The sequence below is a fragment of the Passer montanus genome, unplaced genomic scaffold (assembly GCF_014805655.1).
Source record: "Passer montanus isolate IOZ18808 unplaced genomic scaffold, ASM1480565v1 scaffold147, whole genome shotgun sequence".
In the NCBI taxonomy this organism is placed as follows: domain Eukaryota; kingdom Metazoa; phylum Chordata; class Aves; order Passeriformes; family Passeridae; genus Passer; species Passer montanus.
In genome coordinates this window covers 149,306-162,807 of record NW_024361718.1, presented here as the reverse complement: position 1 = coordinate 162,807, position 13,502 = coordinate 149,306, and the positions used below count along the sequence as shown (strand labels likewise).

The following is a 13,502-nucleotide window of genomic DNA, read 5'->3' as shown; positions in this document are numbered from 1 at the left end:
CATCCAACCCCAACCATCTCCATCCCCATCCTCACCTGGGGCACCACACCCTGCCTCATACTGTGTCCCCTCCCCAGGACAACGAGGTGTATGACAAGCCGCCCACCCTCCACTACGCTGGCCCCCAGCCCCGCGGGCCCCTGCACCCGCTCCGCAACCACGTCCCCTCGGCCACTGCCCGTCCCTGGCGTGGGGATGAAGTGGTGGCCAACCAGCACCGCCTGCCCGAGCAGCCCCTGCTCCACCACCAGCACGAGCTCATCAATGGGTACTACATTCACCGCCGGCCAGATCCTGCCCCTGTGGCCACCCATGTGCACCAGGACTTCCAGCCTGCTGTGAGTGCCATGTGCCAGCTGAGGGGAGCTGATGGTGGTGGCCAAAGCCAGGTCCCTCAAGCCCCATTGTCCCCTCTTGGCAGCTGCACCTGGTGGCCCTGAACACCCCGCTGAGCGGTGGCATGCGTGGCATCCGGGGCGCCGATTTCCAGTGCTTCCAGCAAGCCCGGCAGGTTGGGCTGGCTGGCACCTTCCGTGCCTTCCTGTCCTCGCGCCTGCAGGATCTCTACAGCATTGTGCGCAGGGCCGACCGCGCTGCTGTCCCCATCGTCAACCTCCGGGTACGCATGTCCCCATCCCCTTCTCAACGCTCTCTGAGCTCTGATGGATCACAGAATAGGATCACAGAGTCATTACGGTTGGAAAAGATCTCTTTAAGATCAGCAATTCCAACTATTAACCCAGTACCACCAAGATCTGGGATGCAGAGCATAGCAAAGTCCCCATCCATCATGAAGCATCCCCTTCCCAGAGGCTGCTGGGTCTTGGAGCTTCTGGGCTGTTCTTGGGGTGAAGGCAGGGCTAAACCTCCACCTCCTCCATTTCCCCACCTTTCCTACAGGATGAAGTGCTCTTCAATAACTGGGAAGCCCTTTTCACGGGCAGTGGGGCCCCGCTGAGAACTGGCGCCCGCATCCTCTCCTTTGATGGCCGGGATGTCCTGCGGGATGCGGGATGGTGAGTGCAGGACTGAGCGATGGGGGAATGGGGTTTGGAGCATGGCAGGGCAGCAGCAGCCCCCAACCTTTCACCCTTCCAGGCCACAGAAGAGTGTCTGGCATGGCTCGGATGCCAAGGGTCGGCGCCTGCCTGAGAGCTACTGCGAGACATGGCGGACAGAGGAGCGCGCGGTCACTGGCCAGGCTTCCTCCTTGGCCTCTGGAAAACTGCTGGAGCAGGCAGCCAGCAGCTGCCAGCACACCTTCATTGTCCTCTGCATTGAGAACAGCTTCATGACCGCCACCAAAAAGTGATACCTGCCCTGGCACCCCCGAGTACCCCTATGACCCTGGGGAAGGTTGGGCAAGCCTGCACCCCACCGCCCCTGGGCCCCTCAGTCCCCTCCATGTGCCCACTCTCGCCCCGCAGGGTTTCTTTCTCCTGCAGACCTGAAGCCAAAGAGTATTGCCATGGCCCCTGCCCAGGGTTGGCAGGGGCTCAGGTCCCACCCGGGGCAGGGCAGCCATGGGCTGGTGGCCTTCCTTATCCTCCTCCTCTTCTAACTCTTCATATTTAACCACTTCAGCTTGTTCCCCTCCCTGCTCAGATGCTCTTCTTGGGATGGCTGGGTGGGAGGATGCTCAGCAGGGAGATTTCAGTGCTGCCATGAGGGCTGTTCCCCGCAAAAGCCTGTAGGGCCTCTCTCACCAGCCCCCTGGCCCCATGCTGTCCTCACCAGGAGCCTGGGGTTGGACCCAAATCCCTGCTGCTGAGGCCACAGGGTCTTCTCCAGCCAAGACACCAGCATCCCACCCAAGGGACTCTCCTGTGGTGATGCTGGGGCTCTCCCAGATGGTCTCCATCCTCCCCAGGTAAGGACCATCCCATCACCATGCTCACCTCCACCTCCCAGCCAGCAGAGCTCTGGTGGGGGTCTGGTCTCCCCCATCCCATCCATGCACCCTGGGGACCCGGGTTTGCCCCCACAGCCCAGGTACAGCTACAGCCAGCCCAGCACAGGTACTGGGGTGACAGGGTGGCCCCAAGGAGTGGCCAGCTGTGCCCCAGCACGTGTTTCTCTGTATGTGTGTGTGTGTTGAGCATGTGTGGTACCAAGGGCAGGCACTGCCATGCCCCTCTCCCCATACCACCTTTGCTGGGCTTGGATGGCAAAGGCACAGCAAAGCTGGCTGGAATTGGTGGGGGCAAATCCAAGGTGCTAAAAAAAAAACCAAAAAAAAAAAAAGAAAAGAAAAAGAGAAATTTGTAAGTAGCTTTTTTTGTTATTGTATGGAAATTATTACCATAAAAGCTGTGCGAGTCACACGATCTCTATTTCTTACAGTCTACTGTATTTTGTGTAATTAATGCAATTTAAAGCGTGTGGATCTTTATATTATTTTTTTGTCATCAATTGTGTTCTATAGACCATTTTCTAAAGGCACTGAATAAAGAAACATCCTCTTGTAGCCTGGCTCCGTGCCATGATGGGGATGCAGCGGGATGGGTCCCCACCCATTCCCCTGTGTGACACACGGCAGCGGCACCATGGGAATCCTGCCACCACTCTGTGTGTGGGGACAGGGAAGGGGCACAGCCCTGTCCTCACCGGGCAGAAAACATGTCCCAGCGGTTACAGAACAGCACCCAGAACCAGCAGTGGGACAGGACACCAAGCACACGGTGGTGATGACTATGCTCACTTTGGGAGCCAAGAGCCAGCCACAGTGTCGCGGTGCCAGCGCTCAGGCTCGCACGGTGCCTGCCTCCGGGCTTTTCTCCTCTGCTGGAATTTCCACTGGGAGCTGGCACGGCTCCTTGTCCAGGGCCAGCTCCACCGGCTGCCTGCGGTGGCTGTGCTGTACACCCACTCTGATGGCCGCCAGCAGGTAGACCACGGCCAGTAGGGTGAAGTAGCCAAAATATACATAAAACTGCAAAAGAGGAGAGAGGGGAGAAACAGCATTTGGAGCCCTCCCTTCATCCCACACCATTCAGGGACCACCTCCATCCTAGGTGCGACCCCACCCCTACCTGGGGATGCACGGATAAACCCAAGCCCCTCTTGTCAGCCACGATGATGGTGATGATGGTCTTCAGCACTGTGGCAAAGAAGGTGTTGACCCCGAAGACCAAAGCACAGAGCTCTTTGGAGAGAGAGGTAGCAATCTGGAAACTGGGAAAAATGGGAGCACTGGTGAACCCCTGGCATCAACCCAGGGATGCCGGGGTGGGAGTGGGTCCTCAGGAGCACCACGCACATGGCAATGGGCACCAGGAACTGGTGGGAGCCACGGAAGAGGATGTAGGCAGCATAGCACAGCCAGATGTTGGTAGTGTTGTTCATAAGCAAGAGTAATCCTGCCTGGAATGCCGTAACCACTCCAATCACCAGCTCTGACCACAGCGTCCAGCGGATCTTGACGTAGCCAGCAGCAAAGGAGGCGACAGCTCCTGGGGAGGGATGAAGGATGCTGTGAGCACCTCAAGGATCCCCTGCCCTAACTAGGCTGGGACCCAGCCTGGTGACCATCACATCACCCCCAATGCCAAACCACCAAAAATACTGTAAGGACCACCATTCCCAAGGGGTGCAGCAGGACAGCAGTGACCCCCTGCCTCTCTGGTGTCCCCAGCCATTCCCACAGGAGGCAGCAGGATGTGAGTGTCCCCCCACTCCCCCAGTGTCCCCATCCCATGAGAGTTACCCAGCAGCGTGGAGGCAGCATCCATGCCCCCATTGTACACCCGGCGGTTGTCCGTGGTGGGAGAGATCTCATTCCAGAGGATGTGAGCATAGTACAGCATCAGGTAGTACCCAGCTGAGTTAAAGACCCACCACAGGGACCAGAGACGGAGCTGGGGCTGCTTGGCCAGCGCTCCCAGCTCCTGCAGCATACGGCACAGCACCATGTCCCGCCAGCCCCGTGCCCCCCCACCGCTGTCCTCCCCGGCCATCCTGTCCAGCTCAGCGGGCACAGCAGCGTCACCGGCCCCCCTGGGCCGGTTGAAGAAGAGGCTGCGCCGGGGCCGCTCGAGAAAGATGGTGAGGATGAGGCCGAAGCTGACGAAGCCCAAGGAGACGTAGTTGAGGGTGAGGAAGGACACACCACCCAAGGTGACACAGAGCTGGCCCAACACGGAGCTGGTGAAAACCCCCAGGAGCACAGAGGAGCGGGAATAACTGGCCATCCGCTGGTAGCGGGACGGGGCGACCAGGGAGAAGATGTAGGAAGAGTAGGCAATGCGGGCAGCCATGGTGATGCCGTAGAAGAACTCCATCATCTGCATGGCCAGGACGGAAGTGCCCAGCACCAGCAGCAGCCAGATGGAGATGTGGCTCAGGCTCTGCAGCACCAGCACGGGCTTGTAGCGCAGGTAGTCTGTCAGCAGGAAGATGGGCACCAGCACGGCCATGTAGGAGTAGGACAGCACCGGCGTGATCATATTGGTCACCTGCCGTGAGGGCAAGGAGGGGCTGAGCGCTGGGCACATCCCTGGGGATGCCCCCCACCCTGCAGATGGTATGGGCACTGGCTGCTGACCCCCATGGCAGCACTTCCTCAGGGAGGAATGTGACCAGCAGCATGCTCGGCTGGGGGTCTGGCTGAGCCTCGGCCCCTTCCTGTGCCGGGAATGCAGTGTTCCCACAGGCAAAGCAGCCAGCTGGGATCGATGACATTGTGGCCCCTCCTTGCCTAACCCCATCGTTGCCAGCGGCCTGGCAGTGCACTGTGCCATCATGGAAAAGTCTCCCCAGTGGGATGGGGCATGACTTCTCCCAGTCCAGCACCCTTCCACAGGCAGATAAGATGGGCAGGGGTCACACTCAGTTGGCAGCCTGGGCACGAGGTTTTATGCAAGGCAAGTTGAGCCCGGAACTCAGGGGACAGGGTGACCTCGCAGCCAAGTGAGACAAGGCCCTACAATACCACCTCCCCTGCCTGGAAAGCACCACCGCGAGACACCACATGCTGCCATGCCCAGGACATGACACCCCTGTGCACCCCAGAAGCACTGAGGGACGCTCTGGACAGCCCCAGGATGGTGACCATGGCCATAAAGGGGGCACGAGGGTAGGGGACCGGATGCCACAGCTCACCTCTGCCTTTGTGAAGTTCTTGTCTGCCCCCAGCAGATAGGGGGTGATGAAGCTCTCCCCGGGCCGGATCTGTGTCATGAAGCCATAGAAGCAGAGGTAACAGACTTGTAGCTTCCAGCGCTGGTCCGGCACCATTTCTGGTGCTGGCTTTTTGGCGCCATCATTCTTGGGCATGGCTCTGCAGCAGGACAGCGGCGTTATCCTGGGAGCCATTAGCTATACAGGCTCTGCTGGACCACACAGCCCCTCTCTGTCCACAGGCACTCTCGGACGCATGGAAAACCAGGGCGCTGCAGTTTCTGTGGAAAAAGCAGCATTTGGCACAGGCTCAAAATTCCTCCAGAATCGCAAGGCAAATAAATACCACTACCTTCTCCCCAGGAGATGTTCTGGGAAAAAGAAAAGCAGCTATGCATCTCGCTGTGCAGAAGCAGGGGGGGGTCATTTTGGGCGGCATTCATACATCACGTGCATCTGGAGCCTGAATGCATGCAGCAGCTGGATCCACAGTGTGGCATCCTCAGCTCCCATCACCTCCTTTTCGTCCTCTTTAAGACTCAGTGGGGTTTTGCTGCTTCCTGGAGCAACACTTCCCTCTGAGCTGCAGAGGCAGAGGAATGCAGACACCCTGCACTGGGGATGCTCCAGAGGGGATGGCACAGGAATGTGCTGGCTGTGGAAATGAGTTAATGTGCACACCGGGCATGGGGCCACCCGTGTTACTCAGTAGCAGGGTGGCTGGCAGGACTTCAGCTGAGCTGCAGGCAAGCGGCTGCCCCTTGGCTCTTCCCAAGAGCTCTGGGCTCTGGGACACAATGCCCAGCCTGGAGAGAATGCAAAATGCCACGAGGTTCATGGTCCACAGGGGGATTAAAAGCTCAGATCCTGAGGTTTGGCTGCAAGGAAGCTGGCAGTGCCAGGTGACCCGATTAATGGTCATGGGATGAGAGCAGGGATAGGAGGCGGCCTGGACTGGTGTCCTCCCAGCACTTCCCACTCCCACAAGAAGTCACCAAGGTGACTTTTCATGCCACATGATTCCCTGTAGGCCAATACACGCCATGGGAGCAAGGTTTAGAAACCTGATTACCCTGATAACCACAGAACAACTAATCACAGTCATTAAAAAGTAAGTTCATGGTCCTGAGTCTGTGTCCCACTGGATCCTGCATAGTGAAATTGGGGGATTATCCCCCCCTGCTGCCAGATGACACAGGATAAACAGGGACATGAGGCAGCACCGATGGTGGCTGAGGAAAGCTGGTGGTGACCTAAACCTACAGGAAGTCAAGTGTCCATTTGTCCCAGTGAGGACCCACCGCTCCAGCATTCCCATGGGATTTGAGCACTGGTGCGTGAGTGTCACCAAAACACTCATGTGTCAGAGCTCACGGCTGGGCAAACAGCCCCCACCTCCAAAACAGATCCCTGGGGATCAAAGCAGGTGCTCACTCACTCGCTGCCCAATGAGCCTGTCCAGCACTGGCTGGAGCACCGGCCCCTGCTGTGGCAGGAAGGGTAAGGGGCAAGGAGCAAGGGCTAGTCCCTGCCAAACACCCACCCCAGCACCGTGCTGGGGCCACTGCCAGCTGCAAGTGCCTGGACTCTGCTCCACTGCTTTCTTGTCCCCAGGCTGGGCTGTGGATGTCACCTGCAGCAGCTGCTTGCTGCCATGTGCACCACAACCCCTACGGAATGTTTGCCACCCTCTGCTCCCCACTCCAGCCTGTCCATCCAGGAGGGATACACACAACCTCCCACACTAAATCCAGGATGCAGCTCCATGAAGCTGCTCCATTCCCAGGAGCACTGGCTCCTAACTCCCAGCATGTGTGTCCCCACACACTAAGGGACTCCAGACCAGAACCCATCCGGCCACACCCAATCCCCCTTCTCCAGAACATCCATGGAGCTCCTCTGCTCGAGGTGAGTGGGCACAAGTCCCAGGGAATGCTCCATCCTTCGTCCCTGGTGCAAGCCAGGGAGTGGAGGGAAGAGGAGGAAGGAGAAGAGAAAGGGAGGGAGAGGGAGCAGAGCCGGTCCGTTATCACCGTGTGAACCTGTTTATCACCGAGTTACCTGGGTGTGACCTTGACGTGGATCACTGTCACGCCACACACTGCTGTCAGCCCGGGGTCACAGGTGACACGGGTGGCTGAGCTCAGGCTCAGCTCCCCGCAGAGCCACGGCCACCGTGGTCCAGAGGGGACAACCCTGGGGGTCGTCGGCGTGATGCCCTCTGCCCAGCCGCGTGTCGGTGACAAACAAGCGACACTGCCAAGGCACCACGTGTTCCGTGCGGAGCTGCCACGCCGAATGGGGACCGCGAACCCCTGGGGTATCTTCCGTAAAACAAGGGCTGGGAAGCTCCTGAAAGTGCACCCTCGGCCACCGCAGGGGCACCTCTCTGCCTCCCACCGCCCAGCACCAAGGGATGGGCGCTGCGGGGTTGCTGGGGGGTGCACTTGGCACAGAAGGGTTTCGGGGGTACGCGGCACCTGCTCACCCCGAAACAGAGGCGGGGGTAAACAACACAGCACGGGCACACAGCCTCAGCACCCGGGGGAACAGCACTGCCGGCATCCCAGGGACCGTCCCGGCGACACCCGCACCCCGTACCTGGTGGGCGGCGGGCACGGGCACTGCGGGCCGGGCACGGCGGGATCCGGGGCTCCCGCTGCCACCCGAGCCCGATCGGCGGCGAGCCCGGCACAGCGGCAGCAGGAGGAGGAGGGTGTGGGAGTACCTCGGGAAATGTAGTCGCGCTCCACGTTACGGGAGAAGGGGGGACTACAAACCCCAGAGTGCAGCGGGAGGGAGGAAGGGGAGGAGGAGGAGGAGGAACAGGAAGAGCCCGGCCACGCCGGGACAGAGCTGCGCCGGCACTTGTGTCCCATACAGGGACAAACCCCCCTGCGAAAGCATCGAGCCCCTTTTCCATTGCCCTCAGCCGGGGTCAGCTCCTTGCCCATCTGCCGTGGCCTCTGGGCTGCGGGCCCTGCGGGACGCTGCCCCGCCTTGGCTCCCTCCAGGATTTATGGTACCCGTGGCTGCTTGGATTTATTTCTGCACTCCGTTTGCTTCTTGGGCGTGGATTTGTTCCAGTCTGCGCTGGGCCGTATCCCAGAGGGTCCCGAGGAGCTCCCCGCTGTGCTCCAAGCAGAGCTCCCGAAACTTCTCATCCCCTCGCCCAGCCTGGCAGCAACCCCCGAGAGTTGCTTATGGGGTGGAACCGGCCTGCAGGACCTGGAAGGGCTGAGGCACGGCCGTGCACTTCTCCCGCAGGGAAGAGGATCCCTAGAGGAGGTGGAGCCCCCGAGAATCCGGCCTCGGAGCTGATGCCCCATCTCCCGGGAGATGACGCATCTTCCGAGCGCATCTTGCGAGGGCATCTCTCCACGCCTTTCCTCCCGCTTTCCCAGCGCTCACCCTGCCAGAAGCAAATGCAAGCTGACAGGGCTCGGCTATTCCGCTGAAATATTTATATCTTCCCGCCTGGAAGTGCGGTAGCAGGATCCCAGACGTCTGGGGACTGTCACACACACACACACGCCTGTCCCACCCAAGCCAGCCTGCAAGGTCCAGGCAGCCCTGGATATTCCAACTCAGAGGCTTCCAGCCCTCCTGGCAGACGTGTCCGCCAGCTCCCTGTCTCCACCCTGTCCCTCCCTCCTGTCTGTCCATCCCTGATGGCAGGGTTAGGTGCCTCCCTTGAAGGCAGCCGGGTCCGGGTGCAGGAGCTCCGCAGGGTGTGGGTCCGGGGCGGTGTTGGGCACCCGGGCAATGCCAGCATCCTGCGGCAGAGTCACCCTGGGGCAGAGTCACCGTGGGCGGTGTCACCTGGGACTGCCCCCAGCCACCGCAGGGCAGCGGCAGAGACTGGGCAGGGGCAGAGCTGGTTTAGGGACAGGAGCAGGGGCTGTAGGAGGGCGAGGAGAGTGAAGGGCGGGGAAGGAATAGGGACTGAGTAGGGGGAAAAGCAGGGGCTGGGACGGCAGGAGTCTGTTTAGGGGCAGGGGCTGCATTAGGGAGAGGGCAATGACGGGGCGGAGGCAGGAGCAGAGACGGAGCAGGGGGAAGAGCAGGAGTTACGGCAGGGGAGGAGCAGATACAGGGGCTGCGGCAGGGGCTGAATTAGGGAGAGGGCAGTGGAGGGGCTGGGGCAGGAGCAGGGGCTAGAGGAGGAGTTGGGGCAGGGGAGGAGCAGGTTTGGAGACAGGGACTGTGTCTGGGACGGGAAGGGACGGGGCAGGGGCAGGAAGTCGGGGGGCTGGGCAGAGCCGGGCGGGTGGCGGGCAGGGCTGGGCGCTCCGCTCGGCTCGGGCTGCCGCCGCCCCCGAGCCCGCCCTGCCGCTGCCCCGCCCTGCCCCAGCCGAGCCTCGGTCCGTCCGGCCGGACGCAGGTAGGACTTTGCCTTCTCTGAGCGCTATGTTCTGGGCGTGGGGGGCCCGGGACCTGGAGCGGGGAAGGAGGGTCCCCGTGCTGGCGGCAGCATCGGGGCTAGGCGGCTCCCGGTGCGCCCTCGCTCCGGGAGCGGAGGGCGTGCGCCCGCCGACCCTGTCCCCGTGTCCCCCCGTGCGCAGGAGGTGCCCCCGTGTGCTGCCACCTTCCCGGCTGGGCGGCTGTGCGAGGCTGCTGGGAGGTGTCGGTCCCCGGCTCCCAGCCTTGGGAGGCTCCCGGGCTCTGCTGAAACCATCCCAAACTGCTGTCTCCGCCTGGGGATAAGTGGGGGTCCCCAAGGGGAACGGCTTTCCGACCCCACCCTGACTTGCTAGTGCAGCGAGAAGTGTGCATAGGGATGGGTGACGGCGGGGATGCAGCGTGACTTTGGGTGGGAATATCCCGAGGGGTCCCACAATGTGTTTCTGAGCCCTGGCTGCTGGTTTTTGGGTGCCAGCACCCATGACATCTCACAAGTGTCAGGCTGGTGGTCACTTATGAGCCCGTGCTCCAGGTGTGGTGGTCACCAAGTGGTGCAAATGCAGCCTCAGCATCAGTGCTGCGGGGAGAAAAGGGGTCCCAGGTCTCAAAACTTCCCCTGCAGCTGGGTAGATATCTCCTGGGAACCAGTTTCCCAGGCAGAACTTTTCTGTTCTTCCTCCGAAGTCAGAATCATCATAGAATCACAGAATGATTTGGGTCGGAAAGGACCTTAGAGACCATCTAATTTTAACCCCCTGCCACAGGCAGGGCTGTCACCCACTCAGTCACTGTGCTGGGTCTTCAGCATGTGCCTTGAGGGACCTCGAGGGAGCAGTGGGTGCCCTGGGCTGGGTTACTCCCCACTGGAGCCACCACCTCTCAGCACATGGAGCGGGCTCAGGAGGGGTCAATTTATTCAGCTCTGGCCCCTGGGGCAGTGTTTATTGCCCACCTCCTTTCAGAAGGTCCTCCTGGGGTCTGGGTGGGGACCCATTCTGGGGAGGAGTCCGTGCAGCAGTCTGGCCAGTGCAGCATCCCCCGGCACACGCTGCACTGCAGAGATCCCTACCCCGTGCGGATGCTGCATGGCTCCCTGGGAATCACTGCAGGGATTCCCCCAGTCCTGCAGGCATGCCGGGCAGATCGTGCAGCTCAGGGCCATGGTGCCCCTGGTGCTGGGGGTGTGGGGGAGTGCCCACTGCTGTGGCACAGATTGGGTGTTCCAGGCTTCCCAGGCCTGGGCGGTTCGTGCTGCCCATCCTTGGGAGACCAGAGAGTGTCAGTGCATCATGAGGGATGCAGTACAAGGGAGTGGGTGGTCGTGGTGGGAGGCACAGGACACTGCACTCGGGGTCTGGGGTGGGCTGGCAGGGACACAGGGATCCCCCAGGGTTGAGGAGATGGTCAGCAGCCCCCGCTGCAGACTGTAAGGAAGCAAACAGGATGAAGAACCCTGGGGAAGGTGAAGAAGCCACTCAAAATCTCTGTGACCTAATCCATGCTTTCAAGGAGCATTTGCATAGCGGCCTGTGGGAGAATTCAAGAGGGAAATCCCTGTCTGAGCTGGCAGTAAAGGAATGCCAAAATAAAAGATACCAATACACTTACACTGCCAGACTGCTGAGGTGGGTTGAGCGATGCTTGGGTCCATGGGGCTGTGGCAGGAGACTCCAGCCCAGGTTAGTGGGTACCAATGTAACCCCCAGCACATTCCCCTTCTCTTTTTGATGGCCCCAGGAGAGGCTGGGCATGTTTTGGGACCCTGTACAGCAAGGCTGCAGTGCAGCAGCCACTCCTGGTGGACCCTTCACTCCCAGCCCTGGGAAGGAGCATCATCCTCCATCTTCTTGCCCTGTCCCAGCTCAGTGATGCTCGTGTCCACTGCCATGGCCTCCCACCTTTCCACACTGCAGGAATAGGTCCATTGTCATCAGGCTGGCAGGAAAGCTAGTTGCTGGCACCTCTCTGCAGAGAGGAAAACCTCCTTTTAACACAGAAATTCCCACTTGTCCCTAAGGGGCTCTTTTCTGTCAAGGAGGGAATATGGGATTCTCCAGGAGGCTAGTTCTCCCTATTTTGGGGAAAGGTCATCAAGTCTTGGCAAACAATGAGGATCCCATCAGAGATATGGATAGTTGGTGGATTCCTAAATGAAACAAGGACTCGGGAGTGCAGGAGTCAAGAGCCTGCCCTCCAAAGCAGTGGAAATAAAGAGCTTGAAATTTTCTACCTTCTTTTTTTGAGTTCTGTTTTTGCTTTGCTGGACCCCAAACATTGTCCTATTTGCTGGGCAGGCTGTGTTGTAGGACATGTGGAAGAGAAATGACGTATCCCCATTTGGGGAATTTGGTCTGGCAGCAACCCATCATAGGGGGTCTCATGGCATGTCCCCCTTCCTGCTCTTGCCAGGGCAGTGTTGGCACTGGGTGGGTGCACACAGTGGGAAAACCCAGCACTGAGCAGAGGAGGAGAAAGGATCTGCATGGCAGGGCAGCCAGCCAGCTTCTGCCAGGAAAGGGTTAATCCTGGAGCTTCAGCTCTGGTATCCTATTGCTGGCTACTTTGGGTAAAAGCTTTTTTGGCTCTGTTTCAAGGGCATCAGGCTGGAGGATGACTCATGCATCCCTGCCACTGAGGAGCAAACCCTCTTGTCCCTACTTTCCCAGCACAAGGTGATGATTTCCTGAAAGTCCAAGTGCCCCAGAGGCCTCTGATCATGCCTTATAGGACTCTGCTCAGCTGGGCTGGGAAAAGCTCATCTAGGACTTGCTTGTCCTGAGAGAATTGTGGTGGTGACATCTTTGGCATGGGTTCAAATGCTTGTGTGGGTGTCCTCAGGATGGGGACCTGCTGTGGGGGGCGTATTGTTTGGAGGATGCTTTTGCTCCATAACTGACTCTCATCCCTTTATTCTGCAGGGAAGGAGCCACCCATCCAGCTGCAGCACCACTCTTCCAGCACTGCCAGATGTGCCTCCAGGTTGTGCTGTGCCTACAGCCCACTGCGGAGGTGAGGAGGCAGGAACAGCCCCACCCCAGGCCCGGTGCTGTCCAGGGGACCCTTGGGGTGGTGGTGGCATGTTCCCCCTGGCACAGGTCACGCAGGCTGGTGGCCATTCCAGGCTGGACACTGCTCTGGGCATGGGGTCACAACCATGGGCATGGGGACGTCACCACTGTCCCCTTTTATCCAGGTGATGATCTGTGATGAGGTCCCTGCTACCCAGTGTTCTCTGAAAAGGATAAAAATGAGGCCTTTTGGCAATGGCACTGGCTGAGGGCATCCAGGGAACATCTTCTTGTGTGCAGGCAGAAAATGGAGGGCGTGGAAAAAGTTTTGAGGTTTCAGGGTGGAGTAATTTCGTACCAGGCAGCCTAATCTGTCTCTGGAGTGACTCTGCTCGGGGTGGGAGCTGGGCCAGAGACCTCCAGAGATGCTCACTCACTCTGTGCCTCTAAACTTTCCTTAAAATATAGAAACAATTCCCCATTCAAAGGCTTTTATTGGACTGATACCATGAAGGCAGGGCATGATAACATGAGCCCAGGGTATCTGGGAAATGAAGCCCTTCCCTGGAACATTGCGGCTCCATGGGACAGGCAGGCCTGTCCATGGTGGTTTCCTCTGTGACTCAGTTTTCCTACCTGGAAAACATGTTTTTCTGGGGTTTCCTCGAGGAAATGCTTTGATTTTCTGCAAATCTCCCCGCCAAGACATGGGGTGGAGCGGGGGACTTGAAATTGCCTGTTTTGACTGCATAGTTTGAGTGGCCGTGATCCCCAGGGACACACCGATGGCTCACCGTCTGTCCCAGCCCATTCCTTTGGATGTGCAGTGGCACCCAGAGAGGTGGCACTGATGCTGTGACACACTTGTGGGTGTCACACCTCATCAGGGCTTCCCCAGGCTCTGCTGGCCATTCATGATCTGTAGTATTGCATTTTATTTAAATGGTATGCTCTGTCTCACCCCTCCAAAAT

At 59.3% G+C, this 13,502-nt stretch overlaps 3 protein-coding genes across 30 annotated transcripts in view; 2 read left to right on the top strand and 1 right to left on the bottom strand.

Annotated features, from left to right (window-relative positions):
• The window catches only part of COL18A1 (collagen type XVIII alpha 1 chain), a 35,724-nt gene extending 33,495 nt beyond the window's left edge, over positions 1-2,229 (top strand). For all 4 annotated transcript variants that reach the window (XM_039700958.1, XM_039700957.1, XM_039700954.1 and 1 more), the window contains 4 exons: positions 78-338; positions 422-619; positions 901-1,016; positions 1,099-2,229. In XM_039700958.1, the coding sequence (XP_039556892.1) occupies positions 78-338; positions 422-619; positions 901-1,016; positions 1,099-1,312 (789 nt within the window). In that variant the 3' untranslated portion in view covers positions 1,313-2,229. The remainder of the gene's footprint in view (positions 1-77; positions 339-421; positions 620-900; positions 1,017-1,098) is intronic.
• Positions 2,230-2,261: 32 nt separating this feature from the next.
• Positions 2,262-7,882, bottom strand: SLC19A1 (solute carrier family 19 member 1). 2 transcript variants are annotated; one of them, XM_039700961.1, is made up of 6 exons: positions 7,180-7,882; positions 5,101-5,399; positions 3,707-4,454; positions 3,260-3,452; positions 3,033-3,174; positions 2,262-2,932 (listed from the first exon to the last, which is right to left on the bottom strand). In XM_039700961.1, exons 2-6 carry the CDS (start codon positions 5,311-5,313, stop codon positions 2,744-2,746), a joined length of 1,485 nt encoding a protein of 494 aa, XP_039556895.1. In that variant the 5' UTR covers positions 5,314-5,399; positions 7,180-7,882; the 3' UTR covers positions 2,262-2,743. The 2 variants fall into 2 exon arrangements, with proteins under 2 accessions (XP_039556895.1, XP_039556894.1); XM_039700960.1 differs by having other exon boundaries at positions 7,720-7,881.
• A 1,490-nt stretch (positions 7,883-9,372) lies between these two features.
• PCBP3 (poly(rC) binding protein 3) overlaps positions 9,373-13,502 on the top strand; it is a 61,471-nt gene continuing 57,341 nt past the window's right edge. For all 24 annotated transcript variants that reach the window (XM_039700970.1, XM_039700966.1, XM_039700963.1 and 21 more), the window contains exons 1-2: positions 9,373-9,502; positions 12,441-12,531. The gene's annotated coding sequence lies outside the window, so the exon portion shown is untranslated. The remainder of the gene's footprint in view (positions 9,503-12,440; positions 12,532-13,502) is intronic.